Raw genomic sequence first — 26127 nt, 5'->3', positions numbered from 1 at the left:
TGGCAGTTTATTTTTCACCTCCTTCTTGCACAGCCTAGCCAACTGTGAATTGATTTTTTTGCCATTTATGTTCTAATTTCTCCCTCTTTTGTTCCAAACTTCAAAATACCTAAAACACTCAAAAATAAATATAAGATACATAATTTCCAAAAAAACTCTTAAAAAAAGCATTCGATCTGGTATAAAGAGAGCGAAGTTCCGAGAAAGCCTTTCTGCATTCTGCCGTATAAACATGAAAGCATTAATGCCCTCGACTTCCTATCAACTTCAATTATAAGTTGTAGCTCAACCAATAGGCGCTAATGCAATTGGTAAGAATGTGTTATGTGTATTCTCTATCTAATACTACATCCATTTCAGAAAAAAGTGATACTTTCACATTTTCATATTTTTCCACAAAGTACGCCAAACTGAAAAAGTGAAAGTATCATTTTTCTTGAAGCAGATGGAGTATAAGATATCACACTGCACAGAAACGTACGCGCACTGGATGTAGATGGAATGACATGCCAACCACACAGTATAAGAAAAAGTGAATATTACCAAACCTCACATTTGCAAGTTATTAAACACTGAAGTAGTTGTATCCGAATGAATGAAATATGACAGATGAACCAGCACATACCTCGGCTTGGGAGATTGATCATACTTTTTTCTTGACTTCGAATTGAGTATTATGCAATTTTCACCCACTTGGTGACCGTTCGTTTCACCTACTTAATTCTGAGCCATCTGAGTTGTCCGAGGTATATGATGTTATAACCGGTTTGTTTTCAGGTGAAGCCATGTTTTATGTTCAAGGAGACGCAGATTTAAAGCACCAACCACATCAATAAGCATCCTTTGCGAGTGTCACCCATATTTTTCAGCATAATTGTATAATCCAGGCTTTCTGTACGCAACTCACATATATGTTTTCATCGAATATTGCATTTTGAAAAATCCTTAATAGGTGGTGGTGGGTGTAGGATGAGGTGTGCAAAGTCATGAACACGGAAACAACACATTATAATCAGTGAGGCACAAATGAAAGAGAGCTGCAAACTCCGACATTTGCTTATTAAAGTTATTTATTGGAAGGTATTCTATTAAGGAAGCATGAACATCTACAATATTGTTATACACACGCATCTAATATGTTCTAGTACTGGAATCTCCATTATATCCAATCACTATCCAGCCAGCCGCAATTGGTGTTGGGCATACATCTATTTCAGTTCCAACTTCCAACTTCAATATCCGCACATCTAGCCACCTGCGCTAATGGTTGTAAGTTGAGGCCGCAATTGACGCAGCTCAGTCTCAACCTTATGGCCTAAAACGGAACCAACACTACATTCGCGGATTTGTAAGTAAGAAATTTAGCTTAGCTTATTGGTGTTAAACATGGTAACTGCCTATCTGGTAATTCGTTATCAACAGATTTGGGTCAAATTCTCCACATTGTTTGGAGTACAGAGTTTCAAATCAAAATGGCAATGAATGCAAAGCAGAAATTGGGAAATAGAAGAGTACATGTGTGAGTCCCATTTCTTAAAGTTCATTCATCATTCAGGGTTCACAACCGTTCTAAACACTACCAGGACCAGTCCGTTTGGTATCCCCCAAGTCTTAGCTATATAAACACACAACATATTCTCATAATCTCTCATTCATTCATTCATACATACACCAATCTCTCTTTCTCTCTACAGATTTCATCATCTCCTTTAGAAAATCAAGAAACCCCAAGATTTCATCTTCAAGCAAGCAACAATGGTGATGTCTGGATCATCAATGGCAACTTACTTCATGGTCTCATTAATCCTCCTCATTTCTGCTTTCACTATCGGAGTTACAGTTTCTGATCAACAACAACAGCAACAATTGAAGCTTCCTGGTTCTTCTTCTTCTTCAACATTCAATATATTCAAGAAAGAAGATGATGATAACAAGAAGAAAAATAATGAAACTAGTAGTACAGTAGAACAAGGAAAAGGAGGAGAAGGGGGTTCTTCAGATGGAACCAAATTGACATTCAAGAAAAGGGCTTTCCTGGGTATCTCTTGGATTATGATCTACACTTGTGTTTCGAGTGAGATCCTTCGGAACTGCATTGCCTTCAAATATTTCTGTTTCTGAAATTGGTTGCATATCTTTAGAATAAGGGAGTGTTTCTTTGAAGCTTTCAGTGTAATTCTACTTCAGTAAGGTTTTCAGAGGTGTTGTACTTTCCTGGGGTCTCTGTAACTTCTGAGTCCTGTAATGGGGTTTTTACTTTCTTGTGGTTTTACTTTCATGGAGTTTTACTTTCTTGAGCTCACTGTAACTTTTTGGTCACTGTAATTTTTGAAACTCAAAAGGGTTTTACTTTCTCGAGCAGTCTCTGTAACTCCTTTTTACAAGTACCAGTACATTTGGGAATAATGGAATTTTGGTTCTTATCTTCTAAATATTTTTTATCTACTTTTTACTTTTCATATGATGTTCAATTTTGATTTAGCACAAATGATTCTGCTAGTGGTTCTGGTGGTGGTGGTGGATCTTCTGGCGGTTATGAACCAGTGCTAGAAATCTGCAGTCTTACAAAAAAGGAAAAATGAAAACGAGAAGGCACCTTAAGGTACACAGCTCTGAAAACAATAACTAGGAAATACGCATAGAAGAGGAGTTAAGCAAGTAAAAAGTTGTGAACAGAAACTTGAAAACCGAAAATCAAACTTATGTTTTTAAAGGAACTTCAACTGAACTGCTCACCGTCTGTCAAGCACCCAGTTTTGCATCTGGATGCGCAACAAAACGAAGGGGAAACAAAACAAAAGACTGCAATTATACTTAATCAACAAAAACCAAAACCAAACTAACTCCTAGTGAAGAAATGAAGACAAGTCTCTTCTTTAGACCCTCTTAGCACCATTCTCCTCTACTTTAAAGCTCACTTCATTTCTTCTTGACAGCAGACTTGGCAACCATCTGAACATGATGTAAGGAATGTGATCATCTTCAAGAAACTCCAAAGAAAACAATAATATTAGTCCCCAGTAGAGAAAAATCATTACAGACAATTATTCATCTAATGATGTTACATATTTTACTTTTCATGACAAAAGAACTTTCCTTCTGCTTATGGGATATCATCAGATGTTCTCAAGTCTCTGCCCCAACGGTCTAAAACGGACAAAAGAGGCAGAAATAGCTTATAGCCAGCAGTATCATCGTAATCTTCTTTAACACCTGATGAGAAAGTAGAACTATTGTTCGTTAAGAAAGAAGTAGTCAATGCTGTAATGCAGCTGTTTAAGTTGTTTGGTAAATATTCACCTGATTCAGCTAAAAAGATTAATCAAAGCTAAAAGTAGAAGATACTACAGGACAAACATTGAAGTATTCCACAATAACAAGAAGCAAACACCAATATTCTCTTCTTCCGATACATTCAGATGTGATATTTATGAGAAATCCTTCTCTTGTTACCAAGCTATGGGTGGTCACAAATCAAGTTGCAAGAGCAATTGCTTGAAACTCGATATACCCTAATGCACTGCCTAAACATAGCATATTCTCAGTTAAATTTTTTCTTACTCATTGAGTACAATGCAATTTCTGTTATCCCTTGATGTAATTGTTGAGGCTTACAGAGTACCATACAATTAGGCTGAATTTTTTTGGAATTAAACACTAAATAACCATGATGCCAAGTACAACTGAATTTTACACTTACATCCCTATTATTGCCTGCAAATAATATCCATTCCAGACTCAGAACTAATTTATTTTTCTCTTCACAGCCAAAACATAATGCAAAGTGCTAAGTGAAATTGCAAGACTTGGCTAAAAAAAAAGAACATGCAAGGGAACAATTATTCAAGTGAACTCTTTTTTTTCTCACAACCAAAACGTAACCATAGTGACTGCTAAGTGAACTTTCAAGGTAAAAGTTATTCCACTACTTAACATGTTAAATCCTCATTTTGCTGCTCTCTGTGTTGGTTCAAATTTTTTGGTAGGCATGGAAACCCAAAAGACAAGGCCATTCAACTTCGTGATCCAGTACTACCAAATGTGAACACAAAATTTGGCTTACTTATGACTTTCAACAACTGTATTTTAATGATCAAACCCTATTAGTAACAAAATAAGTGATATAAGACTAAACAATTTTCAAAGGAACTAAGCAAATTAAGCAAATGAAACTCAGTTATGAAAACTCTGATAAACTAGAAAGAATGTTGAAATACCTTGACCAGCTTGCACTGGCTTTTAGCTACTCTCCAAGTTCTTTTATCAGTTTTCGATGAAACTCCAGCAAAATTAACCCTACATTTGTCAGATTTACTCGAATCCGTTGTCTCTTATACAGGCATACAGGGAGTGAAAAGGAATACAGTAACACATCCACATGAGAACAATATTGTGTCCGATACTTAACATATCACATATCCTTCCCTAGATACAAATTTGCAAAAGTGGGTGAACATCCAATTGAATGGCGAATAACTGGAAATAAAAAGAACACCAAGTAGCTTGAATTTGAGACGTGAAGATCATACGGATATAAACTACTCATGCTAAACTTGAGTTATTAAACACTTATCAACTACTTGATCTTGCAAGGTAACAATTATTCAACTACTTGAGTTATTAAACACTCAGAATGCTGCTCACTGTGCTGGTTCAAATTTTTGGTAGGCAAGGAAACCCAAACGAAGACAAGGTCATTTAATTTTGTTATCTAGAGCTACCAAATGTGAACTCAAAATTTGGGTAACTTAATTACGCACTTTGAACAACTGTATCTAATGATCAAACCTAAACAATTTCCATAGGAACTAAGCAACTTAAGCAAATGAAGCACTGTTAAGAAATAAAAGGAATAAAGAAATACCTTGACCCCCTTTCACTGGCTTCTAGCAACTCCAAGTTCTTTTATTAGCCTTCAATGAAACTCCAATATCATTAGCAACTCCAAACTTTTTTTTTCTTTTTTGTCTTGATACAATCAGCTGGCCAAAGCCTCCAAACTTCTAGCAAACAAAAACAGGGCAACAAGCCCAAAACAAACTTCTGACCAGGATGCTTGCTAGCCAGAAAATCAGCAGCACGATTGGTTACTCTGAAACAATGATTATATTTGACAGAGTTAAACATTTGCAATAAGGCCGTAACTCTTCTCCAAATCTGCGGCATACTCCAAGGAGGCTTCACTCTTAAGTAACAGGGAAACAGTCTCCAAATTTGGATATTCTGCACACAATGATCTATAGTAAATCTAAGACCAACTTCAACACCTTGTAATTACTCATGAGCAGGCATAGAGATAGGACTGCTTCCACCTAAAGCACAATCAACAACATCACCATGATTACATCTTAGGATATCTCCAAACCCACCAGAAAGATCAGAGTTTATCATAACATCATTACCCTCAGGACCAATGCACCAGCAGGGAATCCTAGCAATGAAATGACAGTCAACATTCCAATTCTGCATAAACCTTCTATGAGCAGTGCTGTCAGAGAGAGATCTGGAGACTAACTTGAAGTGCAGAAACACTTTTTAGAAGCAAACACCCTATTCATTCCTCCCGCTCCATCCCTGGTAAATGAAACCAGTAAAATCAAGCTTCTTGATGGAGGTAAGGTCAGAACCTGAAAAACGTTCAACACGCAGATTAACTTCCTCCTCCCATGTAGTTCTCAGATAACCCTTTTTGAGAAGAAGACCATGCCAAATAATAGAGGATAACTGACATTCATGAAAAAGATGACCTTCACTCTCACTACCACCTCCATAGAGAATACAGATTGAAGTCGCAATACGACCCCATTGACTCATCCCTTGTCTTGAATCTGCCATGAAAGGCCACCCAAGCAAATGAAGAGTGTCTAGGAAAACTACTGCTCCAAGACCCACCCCTCTCACGGTGTAATCAAAGTGACTTGAGTATAAGATTATGAAGTTGAAAATAAAATTTTCTAAGCTGTTGAAGCATTGAAGTACCAAATTGGAAGCCCCAAAACCCAAATTACCAAAATTAAACAAAAACCAAATTCAGATTCATCAAACCAAAGCTTAGATCCATTCATCAATTAAACATCATAACGGTATTACAATGACGAAAACCCTACCCCCCCCCCCCCCCCCCCCCCCCCCCCCCCGTTTCGTATCATGGAATCTGAACCCTAACCCCCCCACCCCCTTTTTTTTTTCTAATGAAGACTCTAATTAAGGAGTGGTAGATTTGGTAACAGCTTTAGTACCTTGAGAAACAGCATTCTTAGCTAATTCACCAGGAAACAGAAGACGAACAGCAGTCTGAATCTCTCGATTAGTAAGAGTTCGCCTCATATTGTACCCAGCTAATTTCGATGATTCTCGAGCAAGTATTTCAAAGATATCATCAGTAAAACTGTTCATAATACCCATAGCTTCACTTGAAATACCAAGATCAGGATGAACTTGTTTTAGAACTTTGAGGATGTACATCTCATAAGTTTCCACTGATTTCTTCTTCTTCTTATCAACTGTTGATGAACCATCTTTGATTGGTGGTAATTTCTTCTCAGCTCTTGGTTTCTTCTCTGCTGGTGCAGGTGCTTTCTGAGCCTTCTTCTTTTCTGCTGGCTTTTTCTCTGCTTTGGGTGCCATTAGAGAAAGTAAAAATGTTTTCTGAACTGAAACAAAACGGAGACTTCGAGGCATTCATACAAGGATGCTGGTCGAATTTGATTGGTTGGTTTTGTTTCAACCGGATCGACACTGTGTATCGTTGATTGGCGTAGAGGTAATGGATGGCTGCGGTTTCATTTAGGAAGAGAGGGAAATTGTTCATTGAAATTCAAATTTTGGGCTCGCATTACGCTTCGCAGTTCGCACCATATGATGGCGGACTGTAACCTGTTGATTGACAACCTTAGAGGTGGTAGCGTAGAGCATTATACAAGAATCCTATTATTGGGACTTAAAGTGTTTGGAATTTGTGCTATGAAATATACTAACGGGGATAAGGGGAAACTAAGTTATTTGAAAAGTCAAATATACGCTTGACCATCGTTATACCTAAAATCAAAACTAAATCAAATTTCAAAACCTATTGCAGTGGATTATGGAGAAGAAGATAAAAAGACAGAGAAGGAGAAGGATTTTTTATTGATGTGACCCCATTACATATCTATAGTATCATTTATATACAATAGGAATAGAATCCTAGCTATTATATTGGGTTGCACATCCGTGGCCTAAAGCTCTACAACACTCCCCCTTGTGCGGTCCAATAAAACTCCATAGGCAGTACTTCACATACAATGCTTCAGATGTAGGTCTTCAAATGTAGTTCTCTCCTTGATGACTTCTGTGTCTAAGACAATTGCTCCATTAAAACTTTGACAAGGAAAAACCTAATGGGACAAAACCTTGGTACAGCTCTTCACAAGTTGCCTCGTATTTTACATGTAGTTCATCACATATAATACGATCTTTAAAGGTTGTCGAGTCTAAGTTAGTTGTCTCGTTAAAACTTCGTCAGGCTAACCCAGAGGGACAAAACCTGAACTAAAGAAAAAGAGTACAACACTAAGTAAGCTTAGAACATAGTTGGATGCGTATATGTTGCCTCATTAAAACCTTGACAAGGAAAACCCAGTGGGATAAAACCTTGACGAAGGGAAAAGAGTACAACGTGATAGATGCAAGTAAAGGTGATCTGTTGCAGATGATCACTTTGTTCCGTTGAAGTTGACTAGTTGCTTCACAACTCCTAAGGCAGAAAATCCTTGTGGGAAAGACAATAGCCTTAGTTGGGAAATTACTTCCCGGTGTTTGTTGTTGTCTCATTAAAAACCTTGCCGAGCAACAAAACCCTGTGGGAAAAAGTAACCTCAGTGAAGGAAAAGAGTTAAACACACCAATAGATGCTCCCTCTGATATCAGAAAATTTTCATTAGTCTAATGCAGTCAAAAGGAGTTTATCACACTTTACTTTGGTGACTTGAATGTTTATAAGACCATGTTGTTGATTCTGGAAGTTACGTTGCTTAGTGTTTCATTTCTTTGATTCAAATATTTTCAGTAATATCAACGCGATCTTTATGTCTTCAACGTTCAACATACTTGATGTTTTTAGTGTTGTCTCGCTAAAAACCTTGTCGAGTAACAAAACCCTTTGGGAAAAACTATTCTCGATCGAAGGGAAAAAGAGTACAACACAGCTTCAATTTCGAAGTAAAATATGTCGACATCATATCCTTGGATCCTCCCCTTGATGTCGGCATCTCCCCCTGATTACTTTCAGAGTTGTTCCAGAAAGTTCCTTTAGTCATGTATTTTTCGAAATTGAATATTGGTAATAACTTAGAAAATAATCTACTATATTTCCCTCCGATTACTTTCGTTGGAGATGAGATTATTGTTCCTTAGTAATCAACAAACTTTTGGATTGCACTTTCATTAGCATTCCTTTTAATGTCTTTGTAGGGATAAAACAAATTTATGTCAATGGTTACTTTTAATTATATGATTACGTTCATTATACCATTTCAATGACGTTGCGTTGGCGCTGAGCTATATCTAGCTAACAAGTTCACTGAGGATGTAACATTTGGTCGAGTACATTATGCTAAGTACAATAATGAGTCTATTGTACTTAGATAAGGGCATTTCATCTCCCAACACATATTCGTCATCTTCCTTTAGATGAAATGGCCACTTACTTACATTTTAACCTCGACTAATCATGGGAGTGTTATCAGGATGCATGTCTTTGTTAACTTTCCCGACAACTTTAGACATATGCAAACTGGTGGAATAATATGCCACAAGCTCAGTACTCGGTCGAGCTTTCCCCAGATTTTTCATCTCAAATTCGGATTTTAAATAGCTTTTAAGGTCTCTTATTACATCAAGAGTACACATCATGTCTGTACCATCAACATAAATAGCTACAATTCCAAATCAGGAACTTTTTTATGAATACGCAAGGAAAAATAACTTACTTGTCTATTCTCTCCAAATCAAATTGCCACCTTAGACGGGTATACCACATCCGACCGGTTGCTTGAATCTATAAGTGAGCGTTCTATCTAACTGTAAACGTACTCTGTGGTTTAGAGTCATTTGATTTGGGAAACAAAAGTCTATCAAGTACTTTTGTAAATATCTTATATCTCTTGATTCTTTCAGAGATACGTAATAACCATATACATATGCTGCATTTCAAGTCCTTTTGAAATTACCAAGCTAACTAAGTAGCAGAACTCTATCACGTTCATTACAAGAGAACAATTCCAGGGCTTTGTGAGAAACCTCGCGCCACAAGGCGAGTCTTTGTACTTTAAGACTACTTTCTTCTCATTATGCTTTGTGACAAATTAATTATGTATGTCCAATAGGATTTACATTTGGTTGGTTAGCACTACCACACCAAATACCCGTAGATTTGTCAAAGAACTAAGTTCTACCTGGATTGTGTAGGCCAAATATGCTATTTATTTGAAATTAATCAAAATAAAGCATGGTTCGATCTCATTGTGCTCTACTTCTGGAGCAACTATTTATGGATTATATCATCACCGTGCACGCATGATCCTTACATTGACTCATGTGCATTCTCATAATCCATACAGGATTTCATTGTTCTCTAGAATCATTAAAACTTTGGAGCGTCCTCCATTATTGATTCATGGACATAGTCAGAGACAATCAAATGAGATGGTTTCATTAATGATACAAATTAGGTTGTGACTTAGTCATCTACTTCCTTTCTAGGTGAGCATTGATCGAACCTGGTGGTCTCTCCATCTTCCTTTATGGAGCCACGGCCTCAACTACACTTCCACCAAGTGTAGTTGCAACACCTTAATTTATGGTGTACCCCATAGTGAGGATTTCTAACCTTGCAGGAATATTTGCAGCTGGTATGTGTGATCTTGTCACTTTAGCGAAATCATTGTACATTCTGAAAATTGATTATTCTTTGTAACTTCATATTTATATTTGTGGAGTACAATAATCAATATGATACACAGTGGGAACGCACCACGACATTTCATGTCATTTCCTTAGAAAATACTTTTTCTTAACTCCCCCTAACGACGGGAAGACTGTCTCATTAAAGTGATAACCTGCAAATTTAGCGGTAAGAGATCTCCTGCCAAAGATTTTAAAATGCGGATAATTGTTGGGAACTCATTTCCAATATAACTACTTAACAGTTTTGAAGACCCATCATAGTACGATGTAGAGTCGTAATGGCACACATATAGTGCAACCAAAAATGTGCAAGAACACGAATGGCAGGCTTAATCCAATTACCAACAGGTACACATAAAAGGTTGACTAATATTGGGTTCCAAAATGAATTAAATAAAGATGCGTCTATACTGTATATTCCCCAAGCAGTTAAAGATAGGTTTGTACGCATAACTATGCCTTAGGCACCATCTGTAACCTTTGAAGATATCCTTTGCGAGACCTTGGGGGGATAGGATACTATGCAATGATCCTATTAAACATGCAATAACCATCAAGTCCTTTTGATGTACACTCGCTAGCATTTACAAGGGGTGGTGAGTCCTTACATGTAAAATATGTGCTAGTAGTTTTCCAAACGCAAATTTCTTGGGAACTATAATTAGTCCAAAATGTCAAAACATTCACCAGAGCCATAAGTCACTTTAATGGTCCGCATTCTGCATGAATATTTTTTTGAATCTCACCTTGTTTTCTTTTAAATTTTACCAAATGCATCTTAGGATGGTCTCGATCCTGTTAAACTGAAGACTTTGTAAAAATGAGTGATATGCTTTCTTACCTAAAAGCATAATGAGAAGGGGGTTGTGCATCTAGTACTTTAGAAAACACTTATTGAGAGATATGTCGTCACTTCGCATTCTGTCAATATTTTTTCCATTTTCTCGTTCACTCAAACACGGTGATGTACGTATGATTCCTTTCAAAATGAAACATCATATCACAACCAAAGTGCCTTTATGGTTAGGTCAAAGCCTGTAAGAATCAATTCCCAACATTTCATCGTCGGAGTCAATATAAATTTAATAATCCAAATACTATAGTCATTTACATTTCACTAGATTGACTCATTAGTTTCTCTAAGATATATTTCCTTCTAAATATATTAGAGACTATAAAAGATGCAATCAATTACATTATCATCAATGTGAGTTTCCATATGATATCCACTTGCATGGGTATCTTTGGAATTTAACAAGGTGATTAGCTCTCGGTACATATAGAGCTTTTGTGAATTTTAATCTTTGTTCCATCTTGGAAACAAAATTTGAGCATTGCTTTGCTCGATGATCCAATATCGCAGTCACATTACAAAGAATTAGTTCAAAAACTAGTGTATTTTCCTTAAATTAATGGGAGAAAAACCACTATCAGTTAGACGTTGAATCTTGGGAGATTTAATAAGTGGTATGGCCTTATTCGTAACAAAAGTGGGATTTAACTCAAGTACTTTAGAGTGAATATATGTTACGTTTCAGAGGGGATGATATATTTTTCATCCAAATATATCTCAAGTACATTAGAAAATTTATGTCTCTTGGAAATGATGTACTTTTAATTCCATAAGTGCAGACAACGTATAAAGTTCAACTGAATAAGACAGTCAATTGGCTAAGCATAGTTCTTCTTTCCATTAAATTTGATGTTTAAAGTATGACTCTCCCTCTGGAAATCGGTTGTTACTATGGCACCCGCATTGCATTGCTTGTACCAATACCAATATAAATTTTCATTCCAAACTCTTTCCTTTTGATGTGAGCTAGAATGACATCTTATCTTGATCCCATGTTCGGTTGATACGTGTACTTTGGTGTTATTACTACCTGGGACAATAATACATATTTCTCTCATATATGTATATGTTTGTTTTCACATGTTTCACATGATAACCTTCATTACTTTGGGGTTTTTCATTTTCAATGTTGCTACGATTAGCTTAGTTTGAGAAATTTCTTTATCTCAACAGGACAAAAGAATCGCACTTCGCATGTAAACCACTTACTTTAGGTTGAATATATTACTAAAGATAGTGAACCTCTTGTTGGCGTACTTCAAGATAGACTGGTTTGTTAGTACCATGAATGAAGTAGAAAAATGGAAAAAAAATAAAATCCGACTCATATCTCCCTTTGTAAGTGCTTCCACAAAAATTGGAATGGATGTGCTTAGAAACATAAGGTATATTTAGTTCCACCTTTTAGACGGTGCTTTGTCATTGGCAGAAGGTTTTATGAAGGAATATATTTATTTCTCACAAAGACATGGTTTTCACATCAAAAAAACATAATAATGGTTCTCAAGTACTTTTGGATCCAAAATGTTATTTTTTAGTCGATTTGGGACCAATCGTAAAGTACCATAATAAAGGACATTAAAATAAATAATTTCAGTATTATAATCCCCAAACCAAATTTCTTTATGATCAAAATGGATTTTTAGAGATCAAATTTCTTGATGGTTCTAAAGGTCAATCTGTTAAGTTAGAAATCCAGCCAATAATCATAATTCAGTAAACAATCAAAGTTGATAGTCAATAACCAACCAATGGTAATAACCCCGTTAATGATTGACAATACTTAGTCAATTGCCAACAATAACGTCATAACATTATAATAGACGTTACAAAAAAAAACAATGTGAAAAATAACTTGGAACATCGAATGGTGCATAAGTTACAAGTTATTTATTGATTTAATACAAACAAAATAAATGAACAAATAATAAAAAGAGACGTAATAATTAATTAAATAAATAATAAAAGCTGACGTACAACTAATTAAACAAATAATAAAAACAGACGTTGCAACTAATTAAACAAATAATAAAAGTAGATTTTGCAACTAATTAAACAAATAATAAAAGCAGACGTTACAACTAATTAAACAAATAGTTAAAAAAAAAAACGTTACAACTAATTAAAAACGTTGCGACTAATTAAATAAATAATAAAAGCTGACGTTACAACTAATTAAACAAATAATTAAAACAGACGTCACATTCACATAGCACTTAAAAAAATATTAATTATTTTATTATTACATTTCAAATCAATCAAGACAATCACACACATACAGTACAGACAATCATGATCAAAAACTTTTCAAAAATTGAAATAAATCACTGGTTGAAAAAGGACATACAACTCTTCGACATAAATAATAAAAAAAAAATCTTATGAAATAAAACATGTGAAGATCACCAAGCAAAAAAAATAAACAGAAAAACGACAGTCCAAAATTTTCTATTTGATGATGGCATATGAAAACATTTAATAACATATGATGACATAATAATATATGAAAATATTAAATTTACACAATATCAGGAATATTAAAATCAAACTTTATCATATAGAGATCATTAACATGATTTTAGTATGAATAAATAAAATGAAATCAAACATGTATCACTCATATCCACTACACCAAATCCAGGATTTTGTCACAGGACATATCTGTTACTGATTTCATTTGTAACACTTATAGACCGTTGGTAAAACGCTGTTATAAATAATTGTTGCAATATGTTGCAACGCTTTTTTTTGTGACAATTATTAATTAAAGTCACATCTTATAGACGTTACAAATTAAACAATAACGACTGAACTAATTTTACGGTTGCGACACGTGACTTACTGCAACAACTAATACAACGGTTTTAATTGTTACTTAATAATTACAACAATTATGCTGTAGACACGTGTCCCTTACTATCAGATATACAACAACAGATATAAGTGTGAATAATTAGTTTGCAACGATTGGACGTAGGACACGTGTCACATTTGGTCACGGTTATAGTAACACATATACGAGTTACTAAGTTTACCCACAATTACTTAAAGGACACGTGTCTTTGTTGTCACGATTACTGTAACGTTAAAACTGTTACTTTAATTTGTAACAAAACAGTGATGCTGACAGGTGTTTCTTTTTGTAACAATTTCAAAAATAACTGTGACAATTTTTAAAATAACAAATAAAAAAATATGGATAGCCCGGGTCACTATGGTGGACCTGGGCTTCCAGTTTAAAGGCCTGCAATACAATTAAATGGGCTTCCAGTAATACAATTAAAACTGACACACAGACCTGCACTTTCTTCTTTTTCATATACACTCTGATTCTCAATCTACAAATCATCCACATTATACTGTGATCCATGTATTCATTACAGAAACCCAAGTACAAAAATTTAACCGTAAATAATCTAAAGCCATCAACACTGTGAGCTGCGAACAAATAAAACCAAGCTTAACTTCTCAATAATACCATATGATGAGCTTAGACAAAGTTACCAGTTCATGTAATTCCGGCGTTGGCATTCAATACGCAAGACCTGTCCAACAATAAAAATGAACACGTCAATGACAGAAGTTCCAAGTTTCATTGATCAAGAGAGGAGTAAAGATAAAAACAGGTTAAAGAAAAAACTAAAATTGTTTATTGATTCTCTTCATAAACCCCAAACTACAACTTAGCTATTTTTAAATCAAAACATAGACTGTAGTGGGCATTCCACTTCACATGACTTCTACTTCCTATAGTGTAAGTAAACAGACAACATGAATACCTACAGTTCAGCACGTCCTATACAGGTTACTTAACGAGGACAATGATGATATGTGACCAGCTGCGTCCTTCCATGAAGCTGCAGTCGGTAAAGGTTTATCAGGTGTACCATGTAACACTTGAGGAACTGTCGAACTGGGTGACAGGAACATGGACAAGAAGAAAAATAAGTAGCTGGGTATTTGCAGTAACAGGGGTCAAAAGGAAATTCAGATTGACAGGAGACATGAGTTGGCCGAATTATGACCCCAAAAGAAGCATACCGGGTTTTAAGTCATAATTTCCACAGGATACACCGAGGGAAAAGAAAGCAAGAAAAACACAATAAACAGAATAAAGAAGAAATGAAGTTAAAGAAGCTCAGGTTCGGCTGAAAACACCATATATTGTACTCAAGGGGAATGTTAAACCAGGGCAGACAAGTGATCCTGTAATTGGCTTTGCTACTTCCACATGCCTTCGTGATGTTGGCTTAACACCACCTATACTAGGAAAAAACATGGCTGCTCAAATGCGCAAGTGATTCTACTAGCATGGCCCCTCAGAAAAAGCCTAAGGTGATTCTAATTTTTGTTATAATTTAGTGAGATAACTCAAAAGAATGTATACGTACCCTGCTGATATCAGTAAATTATTTAAATATATATTTATTGTCCATGCATCATCATGTTCATATCCAAATTCAGTCACTAGAAGAGATCTATCCACCTGGACAGAATAACCAAATTCACATTGCAATTATTACGACAAACCCAAACTTTCTTTGCATATACTATAATATGCAACAAACTTAGATTAAATAAAGAACAAGACAAAATTGATGCGTAAGTTACTGATAAAATTATCCAAGCAACCAGTACTCACCCGATCAGTTTCGCTAACATGGCTTGTCTGTCCATTACAGAAGGCCTCGCCACCTGAAAAACCAATTGCCCACATAAATAGTTAACAAAGACATAATAAAAAAACACAAGACTGCAATAAGTAATCAGTAACATCCATACCGGCTGATGCAAAAAATGTACGGGTATTCCAACACATAGGACCTCCAACAAAATTCAACCTGAACATGAAGTTGAGATGCGCATAAAGACAACACAACCAGCAGCTAACCTCCAGGTACAAGAGTACCACCGCCAACTCAGACACACACAAGAACCAGCCAGCCAACCACTCCAACATTAACACATTCCCCTCCACCACTTCTTTCTCACCATAATCAGGCCCCTACAATGAAATCAGAAAACTGGAATTACAAATCCAGCAGTTTATTCATAGGACTAAAGAAAACACCACAACAAAAACCTAACTAAAAAAATTCCCAAACCTGTTTTGAATCCAAATCACATTCAGCAGTTAAATTTTGAAGCGCTTCCATATCAGTACTCTGCATAAAACAAACAACATTATCAAAACCAGAAAATCAAAACAAGAAAAATACATAAAACAAGTACTAAATTGAGAACCAAAGGATTTACAAATTTGAACAAATATTAAGGGATTTTCTCAGTAGTAAGAGCTGTGTAATCTAGGGTTTGAGGAGCAATAAGATCAAAGGGAAAGTGAGATCAAGGGTGCAGTAAAAAGAGAGAGCGAGAGAGCAATGCCAATACACTATGAATGAACTGGCAATTCAGCTGCATATCTTCCAGAATCTCGGATGCCAACGATCACTTCAGGTTTGGATTCCTTACCAGTTGATTATATACAGTGGAATAACATTGACTTCGAGGAACGCCCATGAATGAGTAGTATGGAGTTTATTAATCCTACTTTTAAAAGCAAAAGTAAAGGATTAGTAGCTAAAATTAGTCTGCTTTAGGTATATATAAATTGAGTACAAATGGAGCTTACCCCGCATTCCAGTTTGAGGATCAGCGACAGGATTTGGTAGAAGCCCAGCTGCGTTGTTGGAGTTTTCACCCATACTCATCTACAACAAATGAGAAAAATAAACAAGAAGTTTAACTTACACCAACCAGGTATTATAAGATTATGCAGCTACCCATATCATAAATACTTCTAAAGAAAAAAAATTGTCACGACACTCTTTTACCGATAGGACTTGCATCAGTATACTCCATGGAAAACCTGACTGTTTCATTCACGAGGTTCGTCTCCTTGACAGAACCTTCACCTTGCCCTGTATCTGTTTGCACATTGACATTTCAATAGAAAACATAAGTGTTATACAAAATAACAAACATCACATAAGCAAAGCCATATTCATGCTAAGAACTACTGCATTTCACTTATAACTGTTATCTGTAATTCATTCTTACATGCTCAGAACCCAAAACATATGCAAAGCTTTTTTCTCTCCTAGTGATATAAGAAACAAACCCAAATTTTTAGACAACAGATCAAACCCCTAATTTTAAATAGCCGAATATCAACATAATAATTCTAAAACCCTAATTTGAAATAGCAGAACAAACCTAATTAAAAAGTTGGAAACGAAAAGTTAGATCAGCATCACGTCTTCTTAGATCTTCCATCAGTCTCCTCATTCATCCCCCCTTTTGTCCATATTTTTCCATATTTGGAATAAACAGAGCAAAAAAATCATATTTGTCCACACATGATTTTATAAATTTAGTCGGTGCTGCACAACAACATGATTTTATAAATTTAGCCGATGCTGCACAACAACAGGATTTTACAAAGTTAGCTAAATCCTCTATAGTCCATGGTGATTTTCTATCAAATCTCAGTAAGTTACAGCTTATTCACCATTGCATCCACATCTATAAACTATTTGGAAAAATAACTTTAAACACAGTAAATCTATATGGACACCAGCTCAGTTCTACTAAACATGCAATTGATGAAGAACATGGCTTCAGATCTAACAAAAATTTATCAATTTGTGCATCTCATAGTAATTAAGAAACTCAATTCTGTAGTCAATCTAAACTAATATAACCCACATCAAAAAATCAGTTCTTTAATCAATCTAAACATTCAAAAAAAAAATACCTTTAATTTTTCCCCTACTCACCCAATTTCATATAACAAAACAAATTATCAATTCATTCCTAAGAAATAGGGAAGTCATAATCACTTACCTCGTCCAAGAAAAGGAAGAACCAACGAAAATTTTCTTCTTCAGAATCAACTCACAACCATCTTCTTCATCTTCATCGTTCACAATTTAGGTTAAATCAATCGACATGAATACCAGAACATACAACTTAGCTAAAATTGATCGGGTTTAAATTAAAACTCAGATGTTTTTTTTGGTGAAACGACAAACTTTCAGAAAATTTTGCACTCTCAGAAGGTTTCAATGGCGGCACGCACGAAGAACAAAGGAGGAAGGGTTTTCTTAGTTTGTGTTTGTCTGGACTCTGGACCAAATTCGATACAAAAGGGATTAAATTTGTCCAAGTCAACTGTATTGCTAAGTCACGGACTGTTGACTTGGTCTTGATGCATGTTTACTAATATTAAGAAAATGAAAAATAAAATAAAAATAAATTTTGATTTATAAAAATTAAATACAATTGTTAGTTTGTGAAAATGTTGGGAAAATTGTGACAAGAAAATTTCTAAGAGTGGTAAATTTGGGGTTGTTTTAGATGTGGTGAAAATTTTGGGTGGAATCATCATTTCTGATTAGAATTGTTGTTGTTTAGATAATTATGAACAAATATTATTGTGACTAATAAAAGAATTAAATATCCCTAATTTTTGTCACGAATACAAAATTTAATAACAATTATAATTGTTGCAGGACTTATCACGGGTGTATCTGTGACTGAAAAATAAACTGTGACAGGTTACACTGTTACAAAATCCTGGTTTTTGGTGTAGTGATCTATTAGATACACAAAAAGATTTAAACGTGTTATACAGTTGATTAAACAACAAACAATATAATATTATATTATAATAATCATAATAATCTCGAGAAACGAACAGGAACAAACAGATTGTGTACAACAGACAAATATATCACAACAAACATTAGAATAATATATATGGGTAGATCATAGATTAGTACATGGAGGGATCATTAGTATACCAAAACGTTCCCAGGTTTTATATAATCTTTATATTGAAACAGAATATATATATATATATAAAACTTCAAAACAGAATATATTATTAAAACTAATAAATAGAAATAGTGATTGAAAGATAATTTAGAAAATGATTAATAGAAAATTAAAAGGAATCTTCATAATTAAGAGAAATTTAAAACATAGATAACGGGTAGAGATACTTACAAAGTAGTCTTTTATTCCTTAATAGATAGCACACCAAACAACTTCAAACTCACACTTAGAACATGAAAACACTCACAAACTATCACTCTCAAAGCAGGAAACACTCAGAAACTTTCACTCTCAAACTTATAGACAATGACTCTTGAGAACTAAAAACTTGCTCTTTCCCTTTCCCTTAACGGGTATTTATAAGGGGAAAGTTGGCAAGAAACAAAAGAGATAAGATTTTCTTTTTTGAGAATCCTATCTATAATTACAACAACCTATAAGTGGTAGACAAGTGGAAGACATATCTAAGGTGGAAATCTTAGATAAGATTTACCTTTTTTCTTTTTTGGAAAATATTAAACCATTTCACTTTTACTATTTTGAAGCAAATACGTGTCCTTGGTGAATAGTGGAATCGATCCTGCTTCCTGTTGATGAAAAGTTGACCAATTTTTTGCCGGAAAATAATTAGAATTTTTCTATCTTCTTCGAACCATTTAAACCCTAAATCATTCCAAAGCAATCATCACCATTTGCATTTAGGTCTTCTGTATTTTCCGATTTTATCTCTTCTTCCTCAAAGGTTTTTGACGAGGACGGTTGGGAACCCAAATCTTCGTTATCAAGTGCCTCCAAAATCTGTTTCTTAAATTATTCCTTTGACAAGTCCCCGTGCCTATGCTTTAGTGCGAGTATGTGGGTTGAGAATTCCATCGGCATTGAGGTGGTTGATGTCGATACCATAATCTGAGCTGCAACAAACTGCATGTTAAATGTAGATGGTTGTAGATGTGCTGCATTATATCTATCCCACCATTTGATATATAATTGCCTTTCTAAGTAAGGGATATAATCCCAATCAGGATCATCATCTTGTGGAATCGAATAATTCCATCTTAGAATCCATGGGATTTCATACAGTATAAAGAACCACTGCATTAATATTCTTATATCATAAGATTGGCTATTAGCCTTGATAAACTTATTTAACATATCTACAATATATGCAGGTAAAATATCCGGGCATGGCCCCCAGCTACTTAGCCATGCTCTGAACCAATTTGGTAGCTCTTTGATTGTATTGAGTTTAAAACCAATATACCAGGAATGAGAGAATCTCTGAGTTTGATAGCAAAAAATATGTGTCCATGCTTTAATATAATCAGTATAAGAATATGATCTCGGTTTGATATGGGGGTGATCATTGAATTTTTTTAACCCATGAGGGTTCATTCCCCAATCTCGGTATGATAATACCTTAAGAATAACAAGCTTGGAGAACGCAGGAGGACCATTACCATTACTGTTGGCCGTGTTATGTGTTAAAAGGATAGATCATGTCTCTATGAGTATTGTTTCATAAAACTCTCTAGTTTTACCATAATGTGGTAAAATATTCTCTTTTAAGTACATGCTTGCAACTTCTGTAGGATCTCTGTTAGCATGTTCTGTTTCCACCGTTAAAAGCGGTATTGATGTGGACATTATAAATGCCGAATTTTCTTCTGAAGCAGAATATTGTTTTCCCTTATTTGGGTTTCCTTTAATCATAATAGGATTACCTTTGTTCCTTTTATTAGGAGATGGGTAAGCAAATTGAGGAGCCTTTCCCCTAGTTATCTGGCAGTCCATGCTTCCCCTGCAAAAATTCACGAGTCAAGAAATCAGGTAGAGAATTAGTTTCACCTTTTATATATTCAATTTTAAAATTAAACGCTGATAAAATGGCTTGCCATCTTGCAAAAATTTGCCGAGAGGCTAAATTTTTAACATCCTTTACCAATACTTCCTTAGCTGCCTGACAATCCAGTCTAATAAGAAATTCCTGGTTTTACAAATCATTTTCAAATTTAGTAACACAATGAATTATTGCCAATATTTCTTTTTTAATGGTTGAGTAATTTTGTTGTCCCGATTTCCATACACCTGAGGTATATCTTACTAATTGCTCTTTATTATGAATCCTTTGTCTAAGGATTCCTCCATATCCGACATGTGAAGCATCAGTCTCAACTATTTTGTAGGCTGTTGGATTCGCTATAGTTAGGCATGGCAATTTTTTAGCTTTAGCTTTGATTTTTATAACAACAGTTGTATGCTCACTGCTCCAATTAGCAGGGTTTTTCCGTAATCTTGCATATAGAGGTTTGCTATCCTTAGCTAAATCCTTATAAAAATCTGCTATATAATTTAAGCTTCCTAAGAATCTTTGTAATTGTTTTTTATCCTTGATTTCATCAGGAAATTTATCAGCAAAGGATATAGCCCGTTCTATAGGTATTATAGTACCTTTATTAATATTGTGACCAAGGAATCTAACCTGGGTTTGAAATATTTTCATCTTTTTTGCAGATACCACTAATCCGGCCTGTTTTACTATTTTGAGGAATATTGATAAGTGTTTAAAATGTTGCTCAATTGACTCAGAATATATTAATACATCATCAATGTATACAATTGTAAAAGTTGAATAAGAATTAAATATGTTATTCATAATATGTTGAAATTCTGACGGAGCATTTTTTAAACCAAATGGCATAACATTCCATTCATAATGTCCAAAGGGAACCGTAAATGCAGTTTTATACTTGTCTTTTTCTGCGATTTGAATTTGCCAATATCCTGACTTTAAGTCAAATTTTGAAAATATGATAGCATTATGTAATCTATCTAAAAGATCTTTTTTATTAGGAATTGGATACCTAATCCATCTTAATGCTTTATTCAAAGGCTTATAGTTGATCACTAATCTCGGAACTCCTCTTTCTAATTCAGCTGCTTTTTCTACATAAAATGCAGGACAACTCCAAGGAGAGTAACTTTTTCTAATCAAACCTTTATCTAGTAAATCTTGAATTTCAGATTTACATATTTCTAATAATCTATTGTTCATTTGAATTGGTCTGGCTTTTGTTGGAATCATTTTTTCAGAAAAATCTGCTTCATAAGGTAATTCTACTATATGTTGTTTTCTTTCCCAGAATGCATTTGGGCTTTCAGCACAAACTTCTTTCACTAGAAGATCATTAAAATCATTGATTTGTTTTTGGAGTTTTGGGAAATTTAGTTTCTCTTCTATTTGCTTATATTGAATCTCCTCTTTTAAGAAGAATAAAAAATTTTCTTTGTGCTTGATTTTTTCTTGAACCTGGTTAATAAATTTTTGCCTAGGTTCAAAGACAAATTCAAATAATATTTTATGTCCCTGATGAGGGCTTCAATGCCCGTATTGTTAATACTTAACGGGTATAACATATTCAAGAATGGAGTCCCTAATATGCAGGATTGAGATAAATTCTTTACCATGATAAATGGTGTCACTAGACAAATACCATTATTACACACCGTAGCATCAGATAATTTGTAATTAATTATCAATTTGTTTCCATTTGCAGTATTAAGAACTTGGGTTGTTTTGCTAAAATACTTTGTGGGAACTAATCCTTCATTTAAGCAGTTTAGATCTGCACCCGAATCTATGAGTGCCATAGTTTCAAAACGGTATTCTTTTCCAATGATTAGGGTGACTAAGGTGTACCACTTTTGTTTAACTCCTTCTATAATAATATCATTTGGGTCATTTATAAAATTATGAATAGGATCTGTATAGGAAGAAGATGCTACAGATGGCCTTGGTGCACTTCCCTCGCCTTCTGATATCTTAAGCCTAGTTTTCCTGAAAGATGTAAACTGTATTTCCACATCTCCATCTTCATATTCAATTATTTGTTGGAGATTTTGGTTTTGTCAATGCTTTGCTGGAACTTCTACCTGTAAAGTCCACTTTTCAGGGAGGGTAACCTGATCCCACTTTATGGTTCTGGGAATAACTGTATGGGCTTTACCAACATTGGTATGAAAAAGAGTAGTCTGACCTTTTGTGTCATAAACTTGAGCATTAGGACATAAGGTATTCATAACCTTATAATATATTCTATACACAACGGCTAAGTTCTGCGACCCTACGACCATATCAAACCCCTGAGTTCTAACATTTAAAGTTAGAGTTTTAAGGAGTCCTGGATCAGACAGAGACACCGAAAAATTTGGGAAACAATTAAAATAAATTGGACCTTCACATAAGGTGGACTCAATAATTCCTAATAATGAATCAGTGAATTTATTGTGTCTACAATCCCTGACACATAAGAGTACATAATTATTTAATCCTGTCCTTGTCAATGGTTTTACGGCTATTTGGATTAAGCCTATATGAAGATAATTAAATCTTTTTTGTTTATGATCTTCTATCATTCTAGGAGAGAAAAGCTCAAAATTATCATTCGAATCAATTATAGATATGGTCTTTTCTACAGTTTTAATTGCGTAATCGCTTCTGAATTGAAAAGATCATTTCTTATATACTTCATTAACTGGAACATTAGGAATATTCTAATTTTGTAATTGTTTTTCAATGTCATGCATTATGACCTCTTCTGAATTAAGGGTTATTTTATTTTTCAAACTATTTTTCTTTGAAAACGATCTGACAAAGCCAGCCATAATTAGGGTTTATAAAGCTGTAAACGGTCAACAAGAATCAATGCTCTAATTTTTTAAAGAGGTTTTATTTTACGAGATCACTGCGACTAATATTTAGCACTTTATCTCCCCTTTTAAATGGCTCTGATACCAAAACGTTCCCAGGTTTTATATAATCTTTATATTGAAACACAATATATATATATATATATATAAAACTTCAAAACATAATATATTATTAAAACTAATAAATAGAAATAGTGATTGAAAGATAATTTAGAAAATGATTAATAGAAAATTAAAAGGAATCTTCATAATTAAAAGAAACTTAAAACATAGATAACGGGTAGAGATACTTACAAAGTAGTATTTTATTCCTTAATAGATAGCACACCAAACAACTTCAAACTCACACTTAGACCACAAACTATCACTCTCAAAGCAGGAAACACTCAGAAACTTTCACTCTCAAACTTATAGACAATGACTCTTGAGAACTAAAAACTTGCTCTTTCCCTTTCCCTTAACGGGTATTTATAAGGGGAAAGTTTGCAAGAAACAAAAGAGATAAGATTTTCTTTTTTGAGAATCCTATCTATAATTACAACAACCTATAAGTGGTAGACAGGTGGAAGACATATCTAAGGTGGAAATCTTAGATAAGATTTACCTTTTTTCTTTTTTGGAAAATATTAAACCTTTTCACTTTTACTATTTTGAAGCAAATACGTGTCCTTGGTGAATAGTGGAGTCGATCCTGCTTCCTGTTGATGAAAAGTTGACCAATTTTTTGCCGGAAAATAATTAGAATTTTTCTATCTTCTTCGAACCATTTAAACCCTAAATCATTCCAAAGCAATCATCACCATTTGCATTTAGGTCTTCTGTATTTTCCGATTTTATCTCTTCTTCCTCAAAGGTTTTTGACGAGGACGGTTGGGAACCCAAATCTTCGTTATCAAGTGCCTCCAAAATCTGCTTCTTAAATTATTCCTTTGACAAGTCCCCGTGCCTATGATTTAGTGTGAGTATGTGGGTTGAGAATTCCATCGGCATTGAGGTGGTTGATGCCGATACCATAAGCTGAGTTGCAACAAACTGCATGTTAAATGTAGATGGTTGTAGATGTGCTGCATTATATCTATCCCACCATTTGATATATAATTGCCTTTCTAAATAAGGGATGTAATCCCAATCAGGATCATTATCTTGTGGAATCGAATAATTCCATCTTAGAATCCATGAGATTTCATACATTATAAATAACCACTGCATTAATCTTCTTATATCATAAGATTGGCTATTAGCCTTGATAAACTTATTTAACATATCTATAATATATGCAGGTGAAATCTCCGGGCATGGCCCCCAACTACTTAGCCATGCTCTGAACCAATTTGGTAGCTCTTTGATTGTATTGAGTTTAAAACCAATATACCAGGAATGAGAGAATCTCTGAGTTTGATAGCAAAAAATATGTGTCCATGCTTTAATATAATCAGTATAAGAATATGATCTCGGTTTGATATGGGGGTGATCATTGATTTTTTTTAACCCATGAGGGTTCATTCCCCAATCTCGGTATGATAACACCTTAAGAATAACAAGCTTGGAGAACGCAGGAAGACCATTACCATTACTGTTGGCCGTGTTATGTGTTAAAAGGATAGATCCCGTGTCTATGAGTATTGTTTCATAAAACTCTCTAGTTTTACCATAATGTGGTAAAATATTCTCTTTTAAGTACATGCTTACAACTTCTGCAGGATCTCAGGTAGAGAATTAGTTTCACCTTTTATATATTCAATTTTAAAATCAAACGCTGATAAAATGGCTTGCCATCTTGCAAAAATTTGCCGAGAGGCTAAATTTTTAACATCCTTTACCAATACTTCCTTAGCTGCCTGACAATCCACTCTAATAAGAAATTCCTGGTTTAACAAATCACTTTCAAATTTAGTAACACAATGAATTATTGCCAATATTTCTTTTTTAATGGTTGAGTAATTTTGTTGTGCCGATTTCCATACACCTGAGGTATATCTTACTAATTGCTCTTTATTATGAATCCTTTGTTTAAGGATTCCTCCATATCCGACATCTGAAGCATCAGTCTCAACTATTTTGTAGGTTGTTGGATTCGTTATAGTTAGGCATGGCAATTCTTTAGCTTTAGCTTTGATTTTTATAACAGCAGTTGTATGCTCACTGCTCCAATTAGCAGGGTTTTTCCGTAATCTTGCATATAGAGGTTTGCTATCCTTAGCTAAATCCTTATAAAAATCTGCTATATAATTTAAGCTTCCTAAGAATCTTTGTAATTGTTTTTTATCCTTGATTTCATCAGGAAATTTATCAGCAAAGGATATAGCCCGTTCTATAGGTATTATAGTACCTTTATTAATATTGTGACCAAGGAATCTAACCTGGGTTTGAAATATTTTCATCTTTTTTGCAGATACCACTAATCCGGCCTGTTTTACTATTTTGAGGAATATTGATAAGTGTTTAAAATGTTGCTCAATTGACTCAGAATATATTAATACATCATCAATGTATACAATTGTAAAAGTTGAATAAGAATTAAATATGTTATTCATAATATGTTGAAATTCTGACGGAGCATTTTTTAAACCAAATGGCATAACATTCCATTCATAATGTCCAAAGGGAACCGTAAATGCAGTTTTATACTTGTCTTTTTCTGCGATTTGAATTTGCCAATATCCTGACTTTAAGTCAAATTTTGAAAATATGATAGCATTATGTAATCTATCTAAAAGATCTTTTTTATTAGGAATTGGATACCTAATCCATCTTAATGCTTTATTCAAAGGCTTATAGTTGAT

At 34.4% G+C, this 26127-nt stretch overlaps 2 protein-coding genes and 3 long non-coding RNA genes across 5 annotated transcripts; 1 reads left to right on the top strand and 4 right to left on the bottom strand.

The window, feature by feature from the left end:
- Positions 1-6204: 6204 nt before the first annotated feature.
- On the bottom strand, positions 6205-6681 carry LOC113324074 (probable histone H2B.3). Its single transcript, XM_026572418.1, has one exon. The coding sequence runs from the start codon at positions 6679-6681 to the stop codon at positions 6205-6207; it is 477 nt and encodes a 158-aa protein (XP_026428203.1).
- A 7254-nt stretch (positions 6682-13935) lies between these two features.
- LOC113321407 lies at positions 13936-15494 on the bottom strand. Its single transcript, XR_003346641.1, has 2 exons — positions 15441-15494; positions 13936-14343 (listed from the first exon to the last, which is right to left on the bottom strand). It is a non-coding gene; the product is annotated as an uncharacterized LOC113321407 (long non-coding RNA).
- A 27-nt stretch (positions 15495-15521) lies between these two features.
- On the bottom strand, positions 15522-16276 carry LOC113324073. Its single transcript, XM_026572417.1, has 3 exons — positions 16271-16276; positions 15904-15963; positions 15522-15803 (listed from the first exon to the last, which is right to left on the bottom strand). The coding sequence occupies exons 2-3, from the start codon at positions 15952-15954 to the stop codon at positions 15522-15524; spliced, it is 333 nt and encodes a 110-aa protein (XP_026428202.1). The 5' UTR covers positions 15955-15963; positions 16271-16276.
- A 10-nt stretch (positions 16277-16286) lies between these two features.
- On the bottom strand, positions 16287-16699 carry LOC113321000. The gene is made up of 3 exons (XR_003346409.1): positions 16633-16699; positions 16431-16509; positions 16287-16345 (listed from the first exon to the last, which is right to left on the bottom strand). It is a non-coding gene; the product is annotated as an uncharacterized LOC113321000 (long non-coding RNA).
- An 8726-nt stretch (positions 16700-25425) lies between these two features.
- Positions 25426-25753, top strand: LOC113320342. Its single transcript, XR_003346053.1, has 3 exons — positions 25426-25529; positions 25626-25661; positions 25737-25753. It is a non-coding gene; the product is annotated as an uncharacterized LOC113320342 (long non-coding RNA).
- Positions 25754-26127: the final 374 nt, after the last annotated feature.

Source organism: Papaver somniferum, chromosome 11, assembly GCF_003573695.1.
Source record: "Papaver somniferum cultivar HN1 chromosome 11, ASM357369v1, whole genome shotgun sequence".
Taxonomy (NCBI): Eukaryota; Viridiplantae; Streptophyta; class Magnoliopsida; order Ranunculales; family Papaveraceae; genus Papaver; species Papaver somniferum.
Note: the sequence above shows the minus strand (reverse complement) of the source record. Positions and strands in the feature narration are given on the sequence as shown.

Coding starts and splice junctions, on each gene's coding strand:
- LOC113324074 (XM_026572418.1), bottom strand. CDS start 6,681: ATGCCTCGAAGTCTCCGTTTTGTTTCAGTTCAGAAAACATTTTTACTT.
- LOC113324073 (XM_026572417.1), bottom strand. CDS start 15,954: ATGGAAGCGCTTCAAAATTTAACTGCTGAATGTGATTTGGATTCAAAA. Junction 15,804..15,903: donor GTGATTTGGATTCAAAACAG/GTTTGGGAATTT, acceptor ATTTCATTGTAG/GGGCCTGATTATGGTGAGAA.